The 16,732-nt window shown below is 38.3% G+C and overlaps 1 protein-coding gene across 11 annotated transcripts; it reads right to left on the bottom strand.

Moving 5' to 3' along the window:
• Positions 1–238: 238 nt before the first annotated feature.
• LOC131228555 (protein DA1-related 1-like) lies at positions 239–15,231 on the bottom strand. Of its 11 annotated transcripts, none has more exons than XM_058224297.1 (13): positions 15,107–15,231; positions 14,397–14,551; positions 11,789–11,943; positions 10,854–10,944; positions 7,036–7,165; positions 6,661–6,781; positions 6,420–6,503; positions 3,364–3,483; positions 2,211–2,423; positions 2,066–2,128; positions 1,824–1,942; positions 1,515–1,573; positions 239–815 (listed from the first exon to the last, which is right to left on the bottom strand). In XM_058224297.1, exons 3-13 carry the CDS (start codon positions 11,903–11,905, stop codon positions 487–489), a joined length of 1,446 nt encoding a protein of 481 aa, XP_058080280.1. In that variant the 5' UTR covers positions 11,906–11,943; positions 14,397–14,551; positions 15,107–15,231; the 3' UTR covers positions 239–486. The 11 variants fall into 11 exon arrangements, with proteins under 11 accessions (XP_058080280.1, XP_058080283.1, XP_058080277.1 ...); XM_058224300.1 differs by having other exon boundaries at positions 14,397–14,539; positions 15,107–15,209; XM_058224294.1 differs by lacking the exon at positions 15,107–15,231 and adding an exon at positions 14,676–14,769 and having other exon boundaries at positions 14,397–14,539.
• Between the last annotated feature and the right edge of the window lie 1,501 nt (positions 15,232–16,732).

Here is a 16,732-nt window from a genome sequence, read left to right as displayed (position 1 = left end):
TTATTTATTTATTATTATTACTAATGAACCGTCTTTTGTTAGGCCTTCAGATCTACCAGCTTGGGAGATTGTCCGAAGCAACTGCTCCCATGACAAAATCCTTCAAATGAATGGCTTGGATCACCTACACATGACCCCTATTTTATAGGAATAGTCGCACTACTAGAGCTCACATCACCACTAGCAACCCAAATTAGTGGGCCACGGTAACACCAATGAACAATCCGAACCGTTGATCTAAAGAAAAGTATTAAGGATTGATACCCCATTTATTAAGTATTAATCTAATGTTCATAAATAGTCTCAACAGATATAACCGGTGATCACTCAATCACATCTCACGTGTATAGAAAAGAAGCATTTCATGGATGACTTTTAAATCTTTCTCTATGAGTTTCTCATTTTATGCATCAGCCCCTAAGCTCTAATCCGTGGGCCAAACACTCCACCTATGGGACCCACCATCGGATGGCGGTTGCCCCAGCTTCAACATGGGAAGCTCCCTGTCAGCTTGATATGGTCAAGGGTCCGACGAAGGCCGTACCGAAGCACTGCCTGGTTGCCAGCTCGGAACCCGTCTCCATATGCCGACGAAGTGTCCGACTCAATCTGGTGTTTGAAAAAGTCACCGAGCTTCTTCTCAAACTGGGACCTCGTGCCCTTCTTTGATGATGTGGATGAAGAGGAAGAGGAAGATGACGATGAGGATGATGCGACATTGCTGCCAGACCCTGACATGATCTCCGAGTCAAGCCACATGTGGGCTAGAACCTGGCAGATGCCTTCTTCGACTTCTTGACTGAGAGTGCGGAAACCTGAGAGAAAATGCAATTTCAACAATTAACATTGATTTTTGTGTTCTTGTTGGATATGCAGCAATAGCATACGCATGCTAGATTTTGGGTTGTGTTTGGATTGGGTGAAAAAAGTACAAAATAGTTAATGAGGTAAACGAAGTAAAAGTTCACATAATCATGGAGGAAAGAAAGTATCTTAAATCTATTTGTTCTGTCAAAGAAGGAAAGTAGTTTTCATTTCTATTTTCTAGTGTTTGGGTTGCAAATTTCAAAGAGAACTCTTCTCTCCAATTTTGTCATTTAAAGTGTCACATCAAAAGGAAAAATCTTTTCCCACCAATTGACTTAAAAAGAAAAAGGATTTTACTCTCTACTAAGGAACAAAAATCAATTTCTTTCTCTTTTTATGTTTCTCAAAAATTAAAGAAATGTCGCATCAAAGGAAAATTGATTGCCATCCTTAGTTTTCCTTCGTTTCCCTCAATCCAAAATAGCGTTGTCCAGCCCACGAGTACTAAGTTGAATCGAGTTCTAAGCTACCAATGGACTTATCAAGACCTGAAATGCATGAGGGTGCATTAAGTTGTTGCTGTTTCCCAGAGCGGATAGAATGTGTAGAAAGGTGGGGGAAATGCAAGTAAATAACACAGGTTACACTTTTGGGGGTACATCAAGACAGACCACAGAGTTATCATTGGCCAACAGATTAGGAAGTACCGTTAAGCCGCAGCCACGCATGCATCATCTCATGAGCCAGGATCGATCCAGTCAGTAATCTGCATGCAGATAGATTTTCAGTAGAATCAGATCATCACCAAACAATAAAACTGAAGATAACGCCACACCTGTTGGAATGGTACATTTCATGGCAATGCCCAAAAAAAATGTGGAGATGCATTCAGCCCTTGATTTGATTCAATACCCATATGCCAACTTCAAAGAAAATGAATGGAGAAATGCAATGAACTCGAATTGAAGAAGTGACAGTCAAGAAGGGGGCCAGGAAAGAACAGAAGAAACAAATACCTTGGGAGCCCATACAAAATGAGAATGGCCGTCACTTCACATCGGCGAGTGAGCTTATATGGTTCTGTTATCATCTCCACAATTCGATTTCCGGCCCCAATCCTTGGCCTCCTCAAAATCTGGTGTTTCAGAAAAGAAAAGAAAAAAATCAAAACCCAACCTCAAACAAAACCAACAAAACATAATCCGGTTAGAAATGCATTGTTTCCCTATGCAAGGTAACATCATCGTAGCATCCTTACAGAGCTGACAGTCTGTTCCTCGGACAGGCACAACCCTCGGGTCTCAGGCAAATGATGATGGCCCTGCCACACCAAAGAAAGGAAAACCCAATTAATGGAAATTTGTTGAGACAGGAACTCAATGGTTTTCATGCAACTGCCTTACGTTTCTTTCTCCCTCCATGGCCTCATTTAGTGCTTGTCTCTCGACCAAGAGTAATGGAACTTGCTGCTCCACTTTCATATTCAGACCTTCGTAGAAGTCTTGTATATCGAGATAAAGAGGTTGGCATTCAGTGGTATCCATGATTGCAGAATCCAGACACTCCAAGCATAGCTTACGACCATCATCCAAGGTGATATATCTTGAGTCTCTTGGCTGTGAAATCAGCACATAAATAGCAAAATTTTAGCAGCATTACAGCATACTAGGGGTATGGCACATGCAATGCATATGGAGCAAGGAGATAGAGATTTATATATATATATATATATATATATATATATATATATATATATATATATATTTTAAGTATAAAAAAAAAAAGAAAAAAAGAAAAAGAAGAAGAAGAAGATGAGAGAGAGAAGTGGAGGAAAAGACGTAGGTGCACGTATAACACACACACACACACACAAAAACACTTACTTTTTGGCCTGACATCCAAACACGAGCAGATGCCACGCAAAGATGAGGACAGGTCGGTGTCAGCTACATGCGTTAATTAAAAGTGAACCTAGGTTCGATCTAGATTGTCCATGGCACCTTGTGCAGTAAAATCTGAATCGTACCTTTCCAAGCAGCTACATTTTTAATGATGGTTATGCCCCCCAATAACTGAAGTTCTCAACACTAGTCGCATAGGCAATCATGTCCAAAACTACTGGAATTGTATGTGGTATGTAGATAAACTACAATATATGGAAATGAGAGGTGAACATTGTATATCAAGGGTGGTGAAGGGTACATTTGGTAGTATCCCTTTCAGATGTGGATAGGAAGTTCAATGACCAAAACATGAGTTGGGGTGGAGAAAGCGAGAGAAAGGGAAGCTGCCTAATGCGATAATTGTTTACTGAGCTGTTCCAAATGCATAGCAGATTGGTTCCGCTGAGAAAGCAGAATCATCTTACTTCTATAACCAGAAGGGCTATAATGCACGAAATATATCACAGCTTGGACCTCAGAAGGAAATGATACTGCATCAGGTTCATACCATGATATACTCACAAGACTAACTGGAGTCACCATGCATTTCTAACATTTTGGATCATGCAGTCATAGAAATTTCTTGCAGATGTCTAAAATATTTCAAACTAACCTCCATTCGCTCACAGCTGCAGCAGCGGGGAGTCCCATCAAGCTCATGTGAAGGACAATATTTCTGAAGCCAGAAAGGATGCGCCCTATATTCAATGAGACCAGAAGCATTTGTTGGAATCTGCAAGAAAAGGTCCATAACAATGAAAAGCATCCAACACAATAAAAGAAAGCATTTTAGATTTTATTCCAAGGTGTACACACACACATATTTTCTCCACTTTTGACATATTTCAGTACATTGAAAAGGATTCCACAACTCAAATATTTCAAAGCATGCACCTCGAGGATGTCATGTTTCTTGCAAGCCTTAGATGCCGAACAAAGAGACCATGACCAATGTTTTCCATATCAGTATTGATGGATGTATCGCAGCCTTGGGATATGGAAACATTATTAGTTTTCGCATGGGAAATATTGGATGTATCATGTAATGTTTTTCTATTTTTGGGAAACATTGCGAAATTGGTCGAATTTTTCAATGAAACTTCAGGGAATGTTAAAAAGAACATCATTACACAGTTAGAAATCAAAAGATCACAAAAAAAAAAAAACAAGTGCACATAATAAGATTCCTTTGTATAAGGTCCTAAAGTATGCGTTGTCTGACAAAAGTGATACAACTATATTCAAAATCAATTCATATAATTTGTAAATCCAAGAAATGAATTAGAAGTGGACGATTTGACAAAAAATGGGATCTTGTAAGTTTTTTTTTTTCTTCGAATTTTTTGATTTTTCTCAGGAAACCCAAGTGTTGCTATCGATATCAACGATACTATCATTGACACATCATCAATGTAATGCAATACATTGCATAATATCATCAATATCCTAAAGTCCCGCAACTTCTTGTGGGTTTCATATCACAAAGGTGCAACATCAATAATATTGCAAACATTGCCCATAACTATGTAATTAGTTTCAAGATATTCCCAAATACTTGTTGCATAACTAAAATGGAAGAAAAAATTAATTTATCTTTTTTCTCGTCTTCAATAGCTATGGTCTCTTTGCATGTGGAGAGAGGAAGCAATTGCCAAAGGGAGAATGATTTTGAACGGATTACAGCTCTGTATGGCCCATTGTGATGTGTTGTCCATTAGATGTCCTCCCCATGTTAGGCCTATAACACAAGACCAGCTTGATCCGTAATTCAGGTGTGGTTACAACAACAAAGGGAACGATGGGGGGCACTGGGGAGAGTGATACCTACCATAGAAACCTTTAGATAGCATATGGGGTCCACCATGTTGTGTATAGGCCATCCAACCCATCATCGGGAGATACCCACGAACACAAGGATATAAGGACAGACCAAAATGCAAGCCATTGAAAAGCACAGGTGGGCCATACCACGTAAATATATAGGTTTAGCAGTGATTACACATTGCTCCAAGTGATGTGTCCCACCTGAGTTTTGGATCGTGATTATTATTCGGATGTACAGTGAACATGATGAGGCGCAACCAATTCACGGTCTGGATTCCACCTACACATCATGGGTGGACCCCAAACAGCTCGAGCAAACATTAATTTCCATACTCTACCAATGATTTGAAGTTTTTCTCACATTTCAAAAGGAAACAAAGTTTCTACCAAATTATTTCTTTGTTTTATCTTCTCCTCTTTCAATAAAATCAAAGTTCTCCTTCAAAATAAAAATAAAAATAAAAAAGGAAAGGACGAGTTATCGAACAGCCATACAAGCTCAACAAAATTACCTAAATGTCCAATTCTTTCATATGAAACCCCTCTAATGTCCTTTAATAACCCAAAGTTTTAGCCACTCCTAAAACTAATCCCTAGAAAATTTTGCCACTCCCAACTCCATGTTATATATAGCAGAGATATGCCATTTACACAATTTTAAAGTATTCGATTTAAAGAATAAGATAAGTACTCTTTTCCTTTATCTTGCGTTTTTACAAAGTAGAATGCTCATTTCAAATCTAATCATTCCCGAAAACGGAAATTGGGTGTAATAGAATCAATCGAAGTGGGTTAGAATCTGAAGATATAATTTACCTTGCCAATATCGGGTGCTTTTATGGACTCATCATCGTCGTTGTCATCTAAACCTTACTCCAATTAATGGGAGTCGGTTACATGAATCTTGTTCCGCCATTTCACTCTATCAAGGGCCATGCCTTCAATTAGAGTGTAGGTCATCAAGTCTTTTCTAACTATCTCCATCCACAGCCTTTTGGGCCTTCCCCTTGCCCTTTTAGATGCTTCAACTTATACCAACTCACTCCTAACTGGCGCAGTTCTTAGTCTCCATTGCACATGACCAAACCATCTAAGTCTACTTTCCCTCATCTTGGTACCGAGTGGTGCTGCTCCTTAGTTCCCTCAAATGTGTTCATTTTTAATTCTATCCTTCCTCGTCTTGCCACCCATCCATATCAACACCCTCATTTCAGCTAAACTCATCCTATGAACATTGTTGCTCTTAACTGCCTAACATTTTGTCCTATAAAGCATGGTTGGTCGTATAGCTATCCTACAAGTTTTTCCTTATTAGCTTTTATGAACCAATATTGAAATCAAAGCATATCTTGTGATATAATCATATAACTAAAACTCTATAGATGTGTCAGTGTCTGGTGTTTGAGAACCTCTGACCAAGGTAATGGCTGAGGTAAGTAACGGCCGAGCATATGACCATTACGATACAAGTTGTAACGGCCTTTACAGCCTATAACAGTTTTTTTTTTTTTTTTTTTTTTTTTTAAAAAAAAAAAAACATAAAAATAAATAAATAAACGTATCAGCCCCGTTTTGGCCCATTATGGGCCATTTCTTTCAAATCAAGCTTTATGAACATGTATCATGTAATGGGTACCACTGTCACAGTACAGCCATTTCATAACCATTTTTTAATACCCTGCCTCTCACCATGCCTGGCATTGAAAGCAGTGTACAAGTAACATAGCATAGAATCATACAACATGCGCTAATTGTTTCATAAATGCATTAATCCCTATAGAATAGACTGCTGCAACTAATAGAAATTTGAGAGATTATCATTTTGATTGCAGAATAGATACTTACAAAATGCTTGCAGACATCGCATTTGGGATGATAATTCTCCTTGTAGCAGGACTTGTGATAGGGGTGATTTCCAGACATGGAGAACTACAGAAAAGACGATCAATATATATCAGCAACGTACACTTGATCAAATGATACCTCAGATTCATGAAAGGAACCAAGTAACAAAGAAGCAGCTGGAGACTAGCAATTACATCTAGATTGGTTCTGTCCTTAGACAACAATAAATTGATACCCCTACCTCATAATCAGATATAGGCAGATTGCAAGCATGGCAACGGAAACATTCTGGATGCCAAACCGCACCCATGCAACTCAGGAAGCGTCCATGACCAATCTCAGTATTGCAACCAGCACAAATTCTAGAAGAAACATTATTTAATAATTATATTAGGAATTTGGTTGGTTTGTGAACAAATGCATCTTAGAATGGAAATTCACCACAAATCATTTCTATTGTAGTTCAAAGATGCCAATGTCGAAGAAAATTCAAACCCAGAAAGATAGATTGAAAGTAAAATAGGGACGGTGGGTCTGCAAGGGTTGCAATTGGTACTTGAAGGAAGATTCCATGATCACTTAAAAAATACATAGATGATACAAAGACTACCGGTACCTGAACCCTGTTGAATAGGGGAATGGTAGATGATAAAGATGGCCATTTTCACGTGGAGGAGATTCAGTGTTTAAACTTTCTTGCAGAGCTCTGGCTAATTGTTCGTCTTCCTCCAAATGAGATCCGTTATCTAAGACAACAATAAAATAATCAATGAAAACCATGAAGCATACTATAAACATAGAAAATTTGTAAACCAATATGAGAACTTCTGCAAATTCAAATCAGCATACGACGAACGAAATTGAAATCCAAGGAGGATTTTCTCCCGGTCAATGGCAGATGCTGATTGGCAACAGCATCTGCCATTGACTATTGCTTTGCTAAAATATGAGAAATCATCAAACCATCTGAAATGCCACTGCCTCAACAACTATGAGATCTGTCTCTCCAAATGGACTAGTGTAAGAAAAACACTTCCCTTGTCAAATTACAGAAGGGACCACAACATGCAAGCTTTGAAAACCCTGGCAAGTACTGGAGGCAACAAAGTTGGATACTTTTGTGATGTTGGAAACCTCCACAAATCTAAAACCTCTCCAGCAAAAGGGAAGTGGCTGATAACGCGACGAAACAAGGAAATTTGTACTTTCACCTCCACTGGATATATGCAAAGAATTGCAAATCACCTTTGAGAATGCCTCCATTTGAAAAAAAAAAAAGTTCTCTTTATGACAAATACACCAAAACTACCACAAGGGCCCTTGGATTAATGCAAAAGCATTTTCACATTGGGCTCGAGTGAGGTCGCTTGTGGGATGCAGGGGCACACTCGGGGTGGGTGCGGCCCATAGGGGAGGTCTCGTGTTCGAGACTCCTCACCAGGGGTAATTAATACGCATTTCACACCGGGCTCGAGTGGGGTAGCCCGTGGGATGTGGGAACACACTCGAGGTGGGCGGCCTATGTGATTTGGGGCCCACAAAGGGGGTTCGGCCGAGGTCCTAAACCCATGAAATGTGGGGCCTGGGCTATGAGATAAAGGGATTAATTCGTCATACTCTAACAATTCAAGCTTTTAGAGCAAGTAGTTAATTGTCCTGCATCATGGATGCTTATATTGTTGTTGTTCTTGGTGTTGGTGTTGGTGTTGGCGTTTCCATTAATATTATTTTGTCACAAGGCAAAGTCAAGTTGTATAGATTCAAAAGAAAATATCAAGTGGATTGTGGATTCTAAAACAGCGAGGTTTGACTATTAAGTCAATATGAATATTAGGTAAAGGTTTGCCAAATAAATGCCACTTATGGTTATAGCACCAGACAGTCCAAGCCCGAGAAAGGAGGGTTGATGCCAAGTAGGCAGCCAATTGTCAAAATTTTGCAAGCAATCATGAAAGCCAACCCCAAATATCTGGGATATAGCCGTGGCCAGTGTTCGAAATATCGGTATCGTGCAATGTATCGCACCCTTGGGATACAGATACGTATCGGTTATCACATGGGATATATCATTTGTATTGCATAATTTATCGCACTTTTTGGGAAACATAGGGAAACATTGGGAAAATGGTTGAATTTTTCAATGAAACTTCAGGGATTCTTAAAAAAGACCTTAATACACACTTTTAAATCATAAAATCTCAAAAAAGAAGTGCACATAATAGGTTTCCTTTGTATAGGGTCTAAGTTATGCACTGTCCTATTGAACTAAGACAACTATATTCAGTATCCACCCCATCCATCTGTTTTTCCATATCATTTTAGAACATTATCCAAAAATTGAAGCAAATCCAATAATTAGGTAGACCATACCATAGGTAACAATGGTGATTGACCATTAGTGGGCCACAAAAGTTTTGGATCAAGCTGATAATTGTTTTTTCTCTTCATTCAAACTTATGTGAAGTTATCAGCAGATTGGATGCCTAATAAAATATAGGAAAAACTTAAGGTGCACCCTAAGAAGTTTTTAATGGTACCGTGTTCAACTAATACTGTTTCCTTGAGTATAGTCCACCTGATAATTGGATCTTCTTAATTATTAGGATCATGTTGTAAAATGATCTGAAAAAACAGATGGACGGAATGGACACAGAATACACAAGTCAAGTTGGGCCCCACGGTACGGCTGTATGGTCTTGGGTGAGGCGGGGTCTCACCTAATCCGCTCCTATAGTACTGAGTAAACTCTATTGGGCCCACTGTAAATGTACATGGTTTATCCATGCAGTTCATCTGTTTTTCCGGCTCATTTTAGGGGTTGAGCACAAATTTGGAACATATCCAAAGGTCAAGTGGACCATACCGCAGGAAACAACAGGAATAATGATTTGCACTGTTGAAACCTCCCTGGGGCCTACAGTGATGTTTATTTTTCATCCAACCTCTTCATAAGATCACAAAGATATGGATAAGGGAAAAGAACAAATATCAGCTTGATCCAAAACTTCTTTGGCTCCCAAGGATATTTTTAACGGTATATGTTCAATTCACACTATTTTTTGTAGTGTGGTCCACTTGAGCTTTGGATATGCTTCATTTTTTAGGCTAGAACCATAAAATTATATGGTAAAATGGATGGACAGAGTGGATAAAATACATGAATTACAGTGGGCCCCACACAGTTTATGTAGTACACTGCTCACTACGCTATCCGCTTCCCACCACACTATGAAGACGGGCAGTGATGCTCCTGCAACTCGAGTGGTATGAACGGCTCAAAGTTACATGGCCCCACAATAATGTATTTATTATATCTACACCGTTCATGCATTTGGAGAGATCATTTTAGATCATGAGCCCAAAAATGATCCATATTCAAAGCTCAAGTGGACCACACCACAAATAGCAGTGGGGCTAATTCTCACCGTTAAAACATTTGTAGGGCCCACCATAATATTTATTTTCCATCCAATCCGTTCATTAGGTCACACAGACCTGGATGAAGAGGAAAAACAAATATCATATTGATCCAAAACTCCTGTGACCCTAAAAGGGTTTCAAATGGTAAACATTTAATCTCCCACTCCTGTTTGCAGTGTGGTCCACTTGATCTTTGGATCTTTCTTATTTTTCGGCTCAAGCCTTATGACGAGCTTGCCAAATGGACAAATGATTTGGATATAACACATACCTCATGATGGGACCCACGGAACTTGGCGACGTCAGCACACCAATCAACTCGATGGTGTGCGGTACACCAGCCAACTTGATTTCCATAAAAAGGGCTCGGATGCCTTTTTTTTCGAAGCAGAGAGAGGTTCCAGAAGGTCAGAACCCTAAAATCTCTCCCAAATCTCACATATCTTCTGATTTCGGCGAGGATTTCTCCGCATTTCAGCAAGGATTTCGCCCAAATACTTGGATTTCGACGGATTTCTCTTCCAAATCGGAGATTTTGTTTGCACTAACCTACGGACGACGCTTTGATTCGAATGGCCCACCAAAGGGAAGCTTCCGATCATGGCGATCTCTTGTACAGGTATCGAAATTCACTTGTTGAAAGTTTCTCTATATTTTTTTTTAATTTTTCCGATTTTTTTTTTTTTTTGATAATGACGCTGTCCGGAACGATATTTGGTGTTTTCTTTTTTCTACTTGGTATCTTTCAAAGGTTTCGTGTCGCCGGACCGCAATACCGATAATATCGGCCGATAGTATTGATATTTCGAACACTGGCCGTGGAGATGATGACAACGATAGCGATGATGACAATGATATAATTATAATAATAAGGCATGCATTTCACTTTACTTAACATCTCTGGATTAAGTAACTAATCTGAATTAACTCATATTGTGCAATAGAAGTCTAGGAGAGAGTATACATCATTGTACGAGCTTGGTCCATATCCACATATGACGATGCATTACTCACCAGGCACATTTGACTGTTTTTGCTCTTCTTCTGAAAGGGAAAGCGCTATAGCACGGTCTATATCTTCATTCTCAAAATCAGAATTATCATCCTATATTCAAATTCACCAAAAAAAAACTAAATAAGCAGCAGCAGAAGAACACAGTACAGAGGTCATGCAATGGTAACACATTCCACTATCTTAACAGACTATGGTGGGTGAAATTAACACCAAACAAATGATCTAAAAAATTAGAAAATAAAATAAAATAAACACTAGGCCTGGTAAGGGAAATAATAGTCTCCAGTAGATCAAAAAAAATCTCAGTAACGCAATGTATCTACAATATATCATAGTTTGAAAAGTCTAATCAACTCATTGTTCAGCCGAGTCAGGTCGACTAAAAAACTCAATTCGATATTTGATAATTATAATTAAAAGTATTGAATATGAGTGGATATCTAAAATAGTTAGAAATAGTATACATAATAAAAAATAAATACAAGACGAAAAATCAAGATGGCTAATTGGTGAAGACCGCCTCTACTTTCAGTAAGGTCATTGGTTTGATTCACTTCGTCCACATGTTCTTCAATTCAGTCAGGTTGAGTCACCACTACAAGTCACATCAAGTCGACCAAGAATTGAGTCAACTCGCCGAGTCATCACAGGTCTAGGTCGAGGTCAAACCCAGAATCGAGTTTCCAAGAGACTCAGTTCAAAATCTCACCGAGTCGAGTTGACTCGGCTCACTTTCGAGTTGAGTCAGTGAGTTTTAGAACTATCAACTATACTATATCTTACAAGGTAACTTGAAGATGTGACCACACCCTTCTTAATGGATAAATGTAAGGAAACAGAGTAACATCATGGTACATGAGTTGAGAAAGTGAAAAGAAGAAGAAAGAAAGAAAGAAATGGATGGATGTCAAACAGAACGAGGAATTGCAATTACCAAAGAACCAGAGTGTCCGTTCCAAACCCTATCCTCTCCATATTTTCCATGATATTGCCCCTCTGAGATTCTATGGCTGGAAGAACCTTTAAAAATTTTGTTCAGCCAACCCATCATGCGAGATGTTATTTGAACATGGCCTGGCAAAATTTTGCCTGCGCATTCATCATTAAAAAGAAACAATAAGGAAAAGAGAAAAGCTATCCCGACTAAAACAAACATGAAATATTCTTTCCACCAATCCAAACAAATGCTTCTTCTATCAGTATAACCAAACACACATCAGCAAATGTTTAGAACATGAAAGTTCAAGAAGTAACAGCTTAGGAAAACTTGAGGCATATTTTTGTTGGAAGTGGAAAAGATGCACAAATGTACATGCAGTAGCAAGACGCTTTACTTCGTATTTCTGTATTAAACCAAGATACCATATAATGTACCCGAGTGATTAAAGAAAAGAAGAAGAACAACAAACAATCCACCATATCTACTCCTAATGAAGCTTAATTGGTGAATGAGTGTCTCATCTCCTTAACAGAATGTAGGAAAGCCGTGAAAGAAAATATTCCATTGATGATTTCATTATATACTGGGTATATGCAAAACATGCATGAAGCAATCTAACAAAATATTAGAGATTCGCCCTCTAATTGGAAATAATAGGTGGTTAGCAAACATTGCAAAAACTAGGAATGAGGATTCTGAGTCTTGAATGGGGTGCTTGACACATGCTTATCTTGGCTCCTGACTCTTGAGAACTTATTCAGGCCTTTATACATCCTCCAAAAAGAAAGAAAATATCAAGACGCTTTAGAGTTTGTACTTTGGCAACAGCAACTTGAGAAAATTTGAAATATCTTGTAGAAATTCCTTTCACCTTCAATCTTACCAAAGACAACAACAGTATCTTAAAAACATCATAAATATTCATCTAAACACATATTGTAAATATCCAGCTTTTGAGGGGGGGGGGAACAAATTTTAAAGAAAAAGGAGAACGATCCCATAGAGCTCCCCATTTTTAAGTAATAGTAAGCAGTAAAGCTAAAGATTTTGATCCTGTTGCCAAGTGTAGCTCAAAAATAAAAAAAAAAAAAAAACAAAAAACAAAAATTTGAGAATCATTAGGCTCAAGGTCTTGACTATTCAATAGGTGGAGTTGATGGTGTTCCTAGACAAAGGCTCTGAGGTCGCTTCCTACTGAAACTCTGTAAAGAATCGATACAAAGCTGTCACTAAAAACCATACTCCATATCTATTGGGCACACCTTGAGACTAGATGGATAACAGGATACATCACATCATAGACCACAAATTAGTTAACTCGTAACAATGGTAAAGCTAACACATTTCAATCTAGTCCATTCAAGTTAGCATTCTCCAATTGATCAAGCTACTCATCATAACTTAAAGCTTAGTCCATCCAAAGAATTCCCAATTTCAGACTATATTCATTCATCTTTGACTATAAAATAAGGCATTTAAAGTTGTAAAGGCTCTACCAACTAATGTGTTGTGGAAAAGCTAAGAAGCATATGCGGAAACAATTTCTTTGAAAAATTACAGATGATCAAGCAAATGCACCATGAGCACTTAACAGAGGCCCTGAACGAACCTCAGAACCTGCTCATTTCATTACAAACCCACGACCAAGAATGAGATAACACTACAAACACAATGAAAGGAGAAGGCCAAGTGGCCCGTTGAAATCACTGAATACCATGTTTTCAAAGTTCTCAAATGCTGAAATGCCTGTATCATTGAGGATGATCTTGAAATATGCAACTATGCCTATAACCTTCTTCTATTATCTTAACAAAAAGGGAAAAGGAGAAAATAAATGCTCCATGGTGCATAGCTTCCAGCATCCCAATTACATAGCATGCAATCCAGGTGCAATTCAGCATACAACATGCAATCCAGGTGCAATTCAGCATACAACATGATTGAAGTGGAGAGAAATTCTCAAGAGGGCCCACCCAAATTGATTTCTCAATGCACGGTATTCAAATGGATTTTGTTTACTTAAAGAAATTGATCCAATCCATATTTTTTCATAAGGAAACTGCTTTCATTTCGAGCATCCAATTGCTTTCCTCCCAAGTAGCCTAAGCTAAAGCAACTATTTCAGATTGTCTGCCAGGAGAATTGGATAGATAACATACAATTCAATGCAAAAACCTGAATCATGCAACAGAAATAACACCAACAGCATGCTACATGCAGAAAATTTCAGAACGATGACCCAGGGTAATCCGAAGCTTCATACCCTAGGCAAAGGTGCATCTAAAATCTGATCCAAACAGAAGGGTCCTTCCCCGAATCAAGAAAGCAGATAAAAACAAAGAAAGGATGAAAACAGCAAAAACCCCACCAGACATCAAGCTAGACGAGATGATTAGCTTCCAGAATTCTCCCAAATTTCCAATAGAATATCAGTATCATAAGTCAGCCTCCCGATGCTTAATATAGATAGCAGAAAGGAGGAAATAAAAAAGTGAAAGATTCTTCCAGCTTGAATATCCATCAATTTCATGAATTGGGGTATAAAAATTATAATTAAAAAGGCCAAAATAGAGAGGAATTGAAAGAGGGGTCTGTAACTCACCTAAGGCAGACTGCAAAACTGCAAAAACGGTGGAATCCAAACAGACCAGATCGAATAAAGTAAAGGATTTGCAAAATCGATGTCACCAGAAGTATTCACGGACAGGGACAAGATTCCCAAGCAGACCCACCATTTCTCTCAATCTGAAGAAGAATCTATCAAAGCAGAAACCTTCAGAAAAAAAAACCCAGATCCCTTTTTTCTCTGCTACATGCAGGAAAGGAAAATTCCAGGTAAAAGAATCTCAAGAAAAGCAAAAAAGAAAAAATCAAATCATACATTACTTCATTTTTAAGCCAATCCAGGTCAAAAGGACGAAAATCCAGCATTTCCTGCCTTTTGGTTTCAACACCCACTTCAATAAATAAATAAAAAGGACCCCATAAAGGGATGGAGAAAAGGCATCAAAACCCATATGACTGTTGAATATTTTCTTTTCCTTTTTTCTTTTTTATTTTTCGCAAGTGGGGCCCATGTCTTTCACCACAAAAACCCAAAAAATAAAAAATAAAAAAACCTCAGTAAAAAGTGCATATTTTTCTTTGTTTTTTTGTTTTTTTCCTTTTTCTTTCTTTCTTTCTTTCTTTTTTCAGATTTCTTGTATTCCATGATTTGGGTTTGTACTTTGTTTCGGAGAATATAACATGAAACAAAATAAAAGCTAAAAAAATGCTGATTTTGTGAACAGCCCAAAAGGACCAAAAATCTACCTTGAACTGTCGTTGAAGAATCAGAGAACAACTGTTGGTGGGATTCTCACAACCCACTTACCAAAAAGAAGAAAATTAATGATAGAGAGACGATTTTTGAAGTAGAAATCATGCCCCATGCTAAATGGGTTGCCAGTTGGTGTTGAAATTGGCTAAAATACAAGTTCCTCCCTCCCTTTCCCTCTATTTCTCGGACGCGAATTTCCTGCGAAAGGTTACAGCGCTGGGTAGAGTACACCGTCTTGTTTGTGAGATATCTACCCCGTCCATCCGTTTTGTGTGCTTATTTTACCACTTGAAATCAAAATTTAGCAGGACCGAAGACTCAAGTACGCCGTACTAAAGGAAAAGGTGGGTAGGAAAATTCCAACCGTTGAAACTTCCCTGGGTTGACAGTGATGTTTGCATTCCATCCATACCGTCCATGACGTCATTACTACTACGATGAACTGAAAACATAAATATTAGACTGATTCAAAACTTCTGTGGCCCTATGGATATTTCAACTGTGTACGTTCAATCCTCACGTTTTCGGCTCATTTAAGTGTTGGATCCGTCTCATTTTCAGATTCATGTCCTAAAATGAGCTTAAAAAATGGATGGACGGGGTGGATTTCTCACAAACATCACGGTGGACCCCACCTAAGTTTCCAGCGTACGAACTTCCTGCAAAAGGCTTTCGCACGAAATCCGCGTCCCTATTTCTCTCTCTTCCAAAAGGCCACTTGTCACTCCTGATCAGGGAAACAACCGGTCAGGGAATTTCTCTCTGATGATTGGATTTTCTTATGAGAATTGATATTTTACACCCATCATTTGATTTCAATACACCCATTTTCCTTTGTTTAGTAGCAAAAGAGTACACTTGGTTGCACCCATTTCCCAAATGGAAAATGAGTGTGGGCCAATCAAACATGATGGACCATTTTCCTAAATGGAAAATGGGGTGGGCCAATCAATCATGATGGGAGTAAATAGTGGCTGTTTCAATTTCCAGTCCTTATTTTTTAATGCCTGCACCTTTATGTGCTACTTCAATTCCCAAAAAATAGATGATGGGTGTAAGCATATCAATCATGGTAAATGATCCAGTGTATCTGGGAGCACTATAAGTTGTAGTGCTCGTAGTTGCATTTGGTTACTTGGACAGTCGGATCAGTTTGATCTGAACCGTCTATCATTTCAGAACACATTTAATGGCTACCGTGCAAAAACCATACTAATTGGATGATCCAGTCCATTTATCATTTTTCCTTATTTTTGTAACCATCCATTTTCTGAGCCAGGCATGGAGCGGTTAGGATGGCCTAAAAGAGTGACCCTGTAAAATCATAAGCAACATGTTGGCAATAGATTGATCAAATTGTAAATTGTAAAAGCTAATGATGATAGGGTTAAGATTGTCGTATTAATGTTATATTTGCATGATAGTACATGGAATGAATGTCAGATCTAATGGATGGTCATGGAATGAATGTTAGACCTATTGGATGGTCCAAATCAATCAATTCGGTATATTTATGAGGGTATTTTTACCTCAAAATTAATTTTGAAGATAAAATTACCATAACATTCACCGTGCACATTTTTGTTTAAAAAGTCATGAAGTGGAGAATTTTGGGCCCA

The sequence above is a fragment of the Magnolia sinica genome, chromosome 16 (assembly GCF_029962835.1).
Source record: "Magnolia sinica isolate HGM2019 chromosome 16, MsV1, whole genome shotgun sequence".
NCBI classification, from domain to species: domain Eukaryota; kingdom Viridiplantae; phylum Streptophyta; class Magnoliopsida; order Magnoliales; family Magnoliaceae; genus Magnolia; species Magnolia sinica.
This window is presented reverse-complemented; position numbering and strand designations above follow the sequence as displayed.

Bases quoted from the DNA above. Each gene is read 5' to 3' on its own strand.
- LOC131228555 (XM_058224290.1), bottom strand. The intron at 2,424-3,363 runs GTTAGTTTGAAA...CTGATTTCACAG, and splicing joins GCAGCTGTGAGCGAATGGAG to CCAAGAGACTCAAGATATAT. The intron at 2,129-2,210 runs GTAAGGCAGTTG...TTGGTGTGGCAG, and splicing joins CCATGGAGGGAGAAAGAAAC to GGCCATCATCATTTGCCTGA.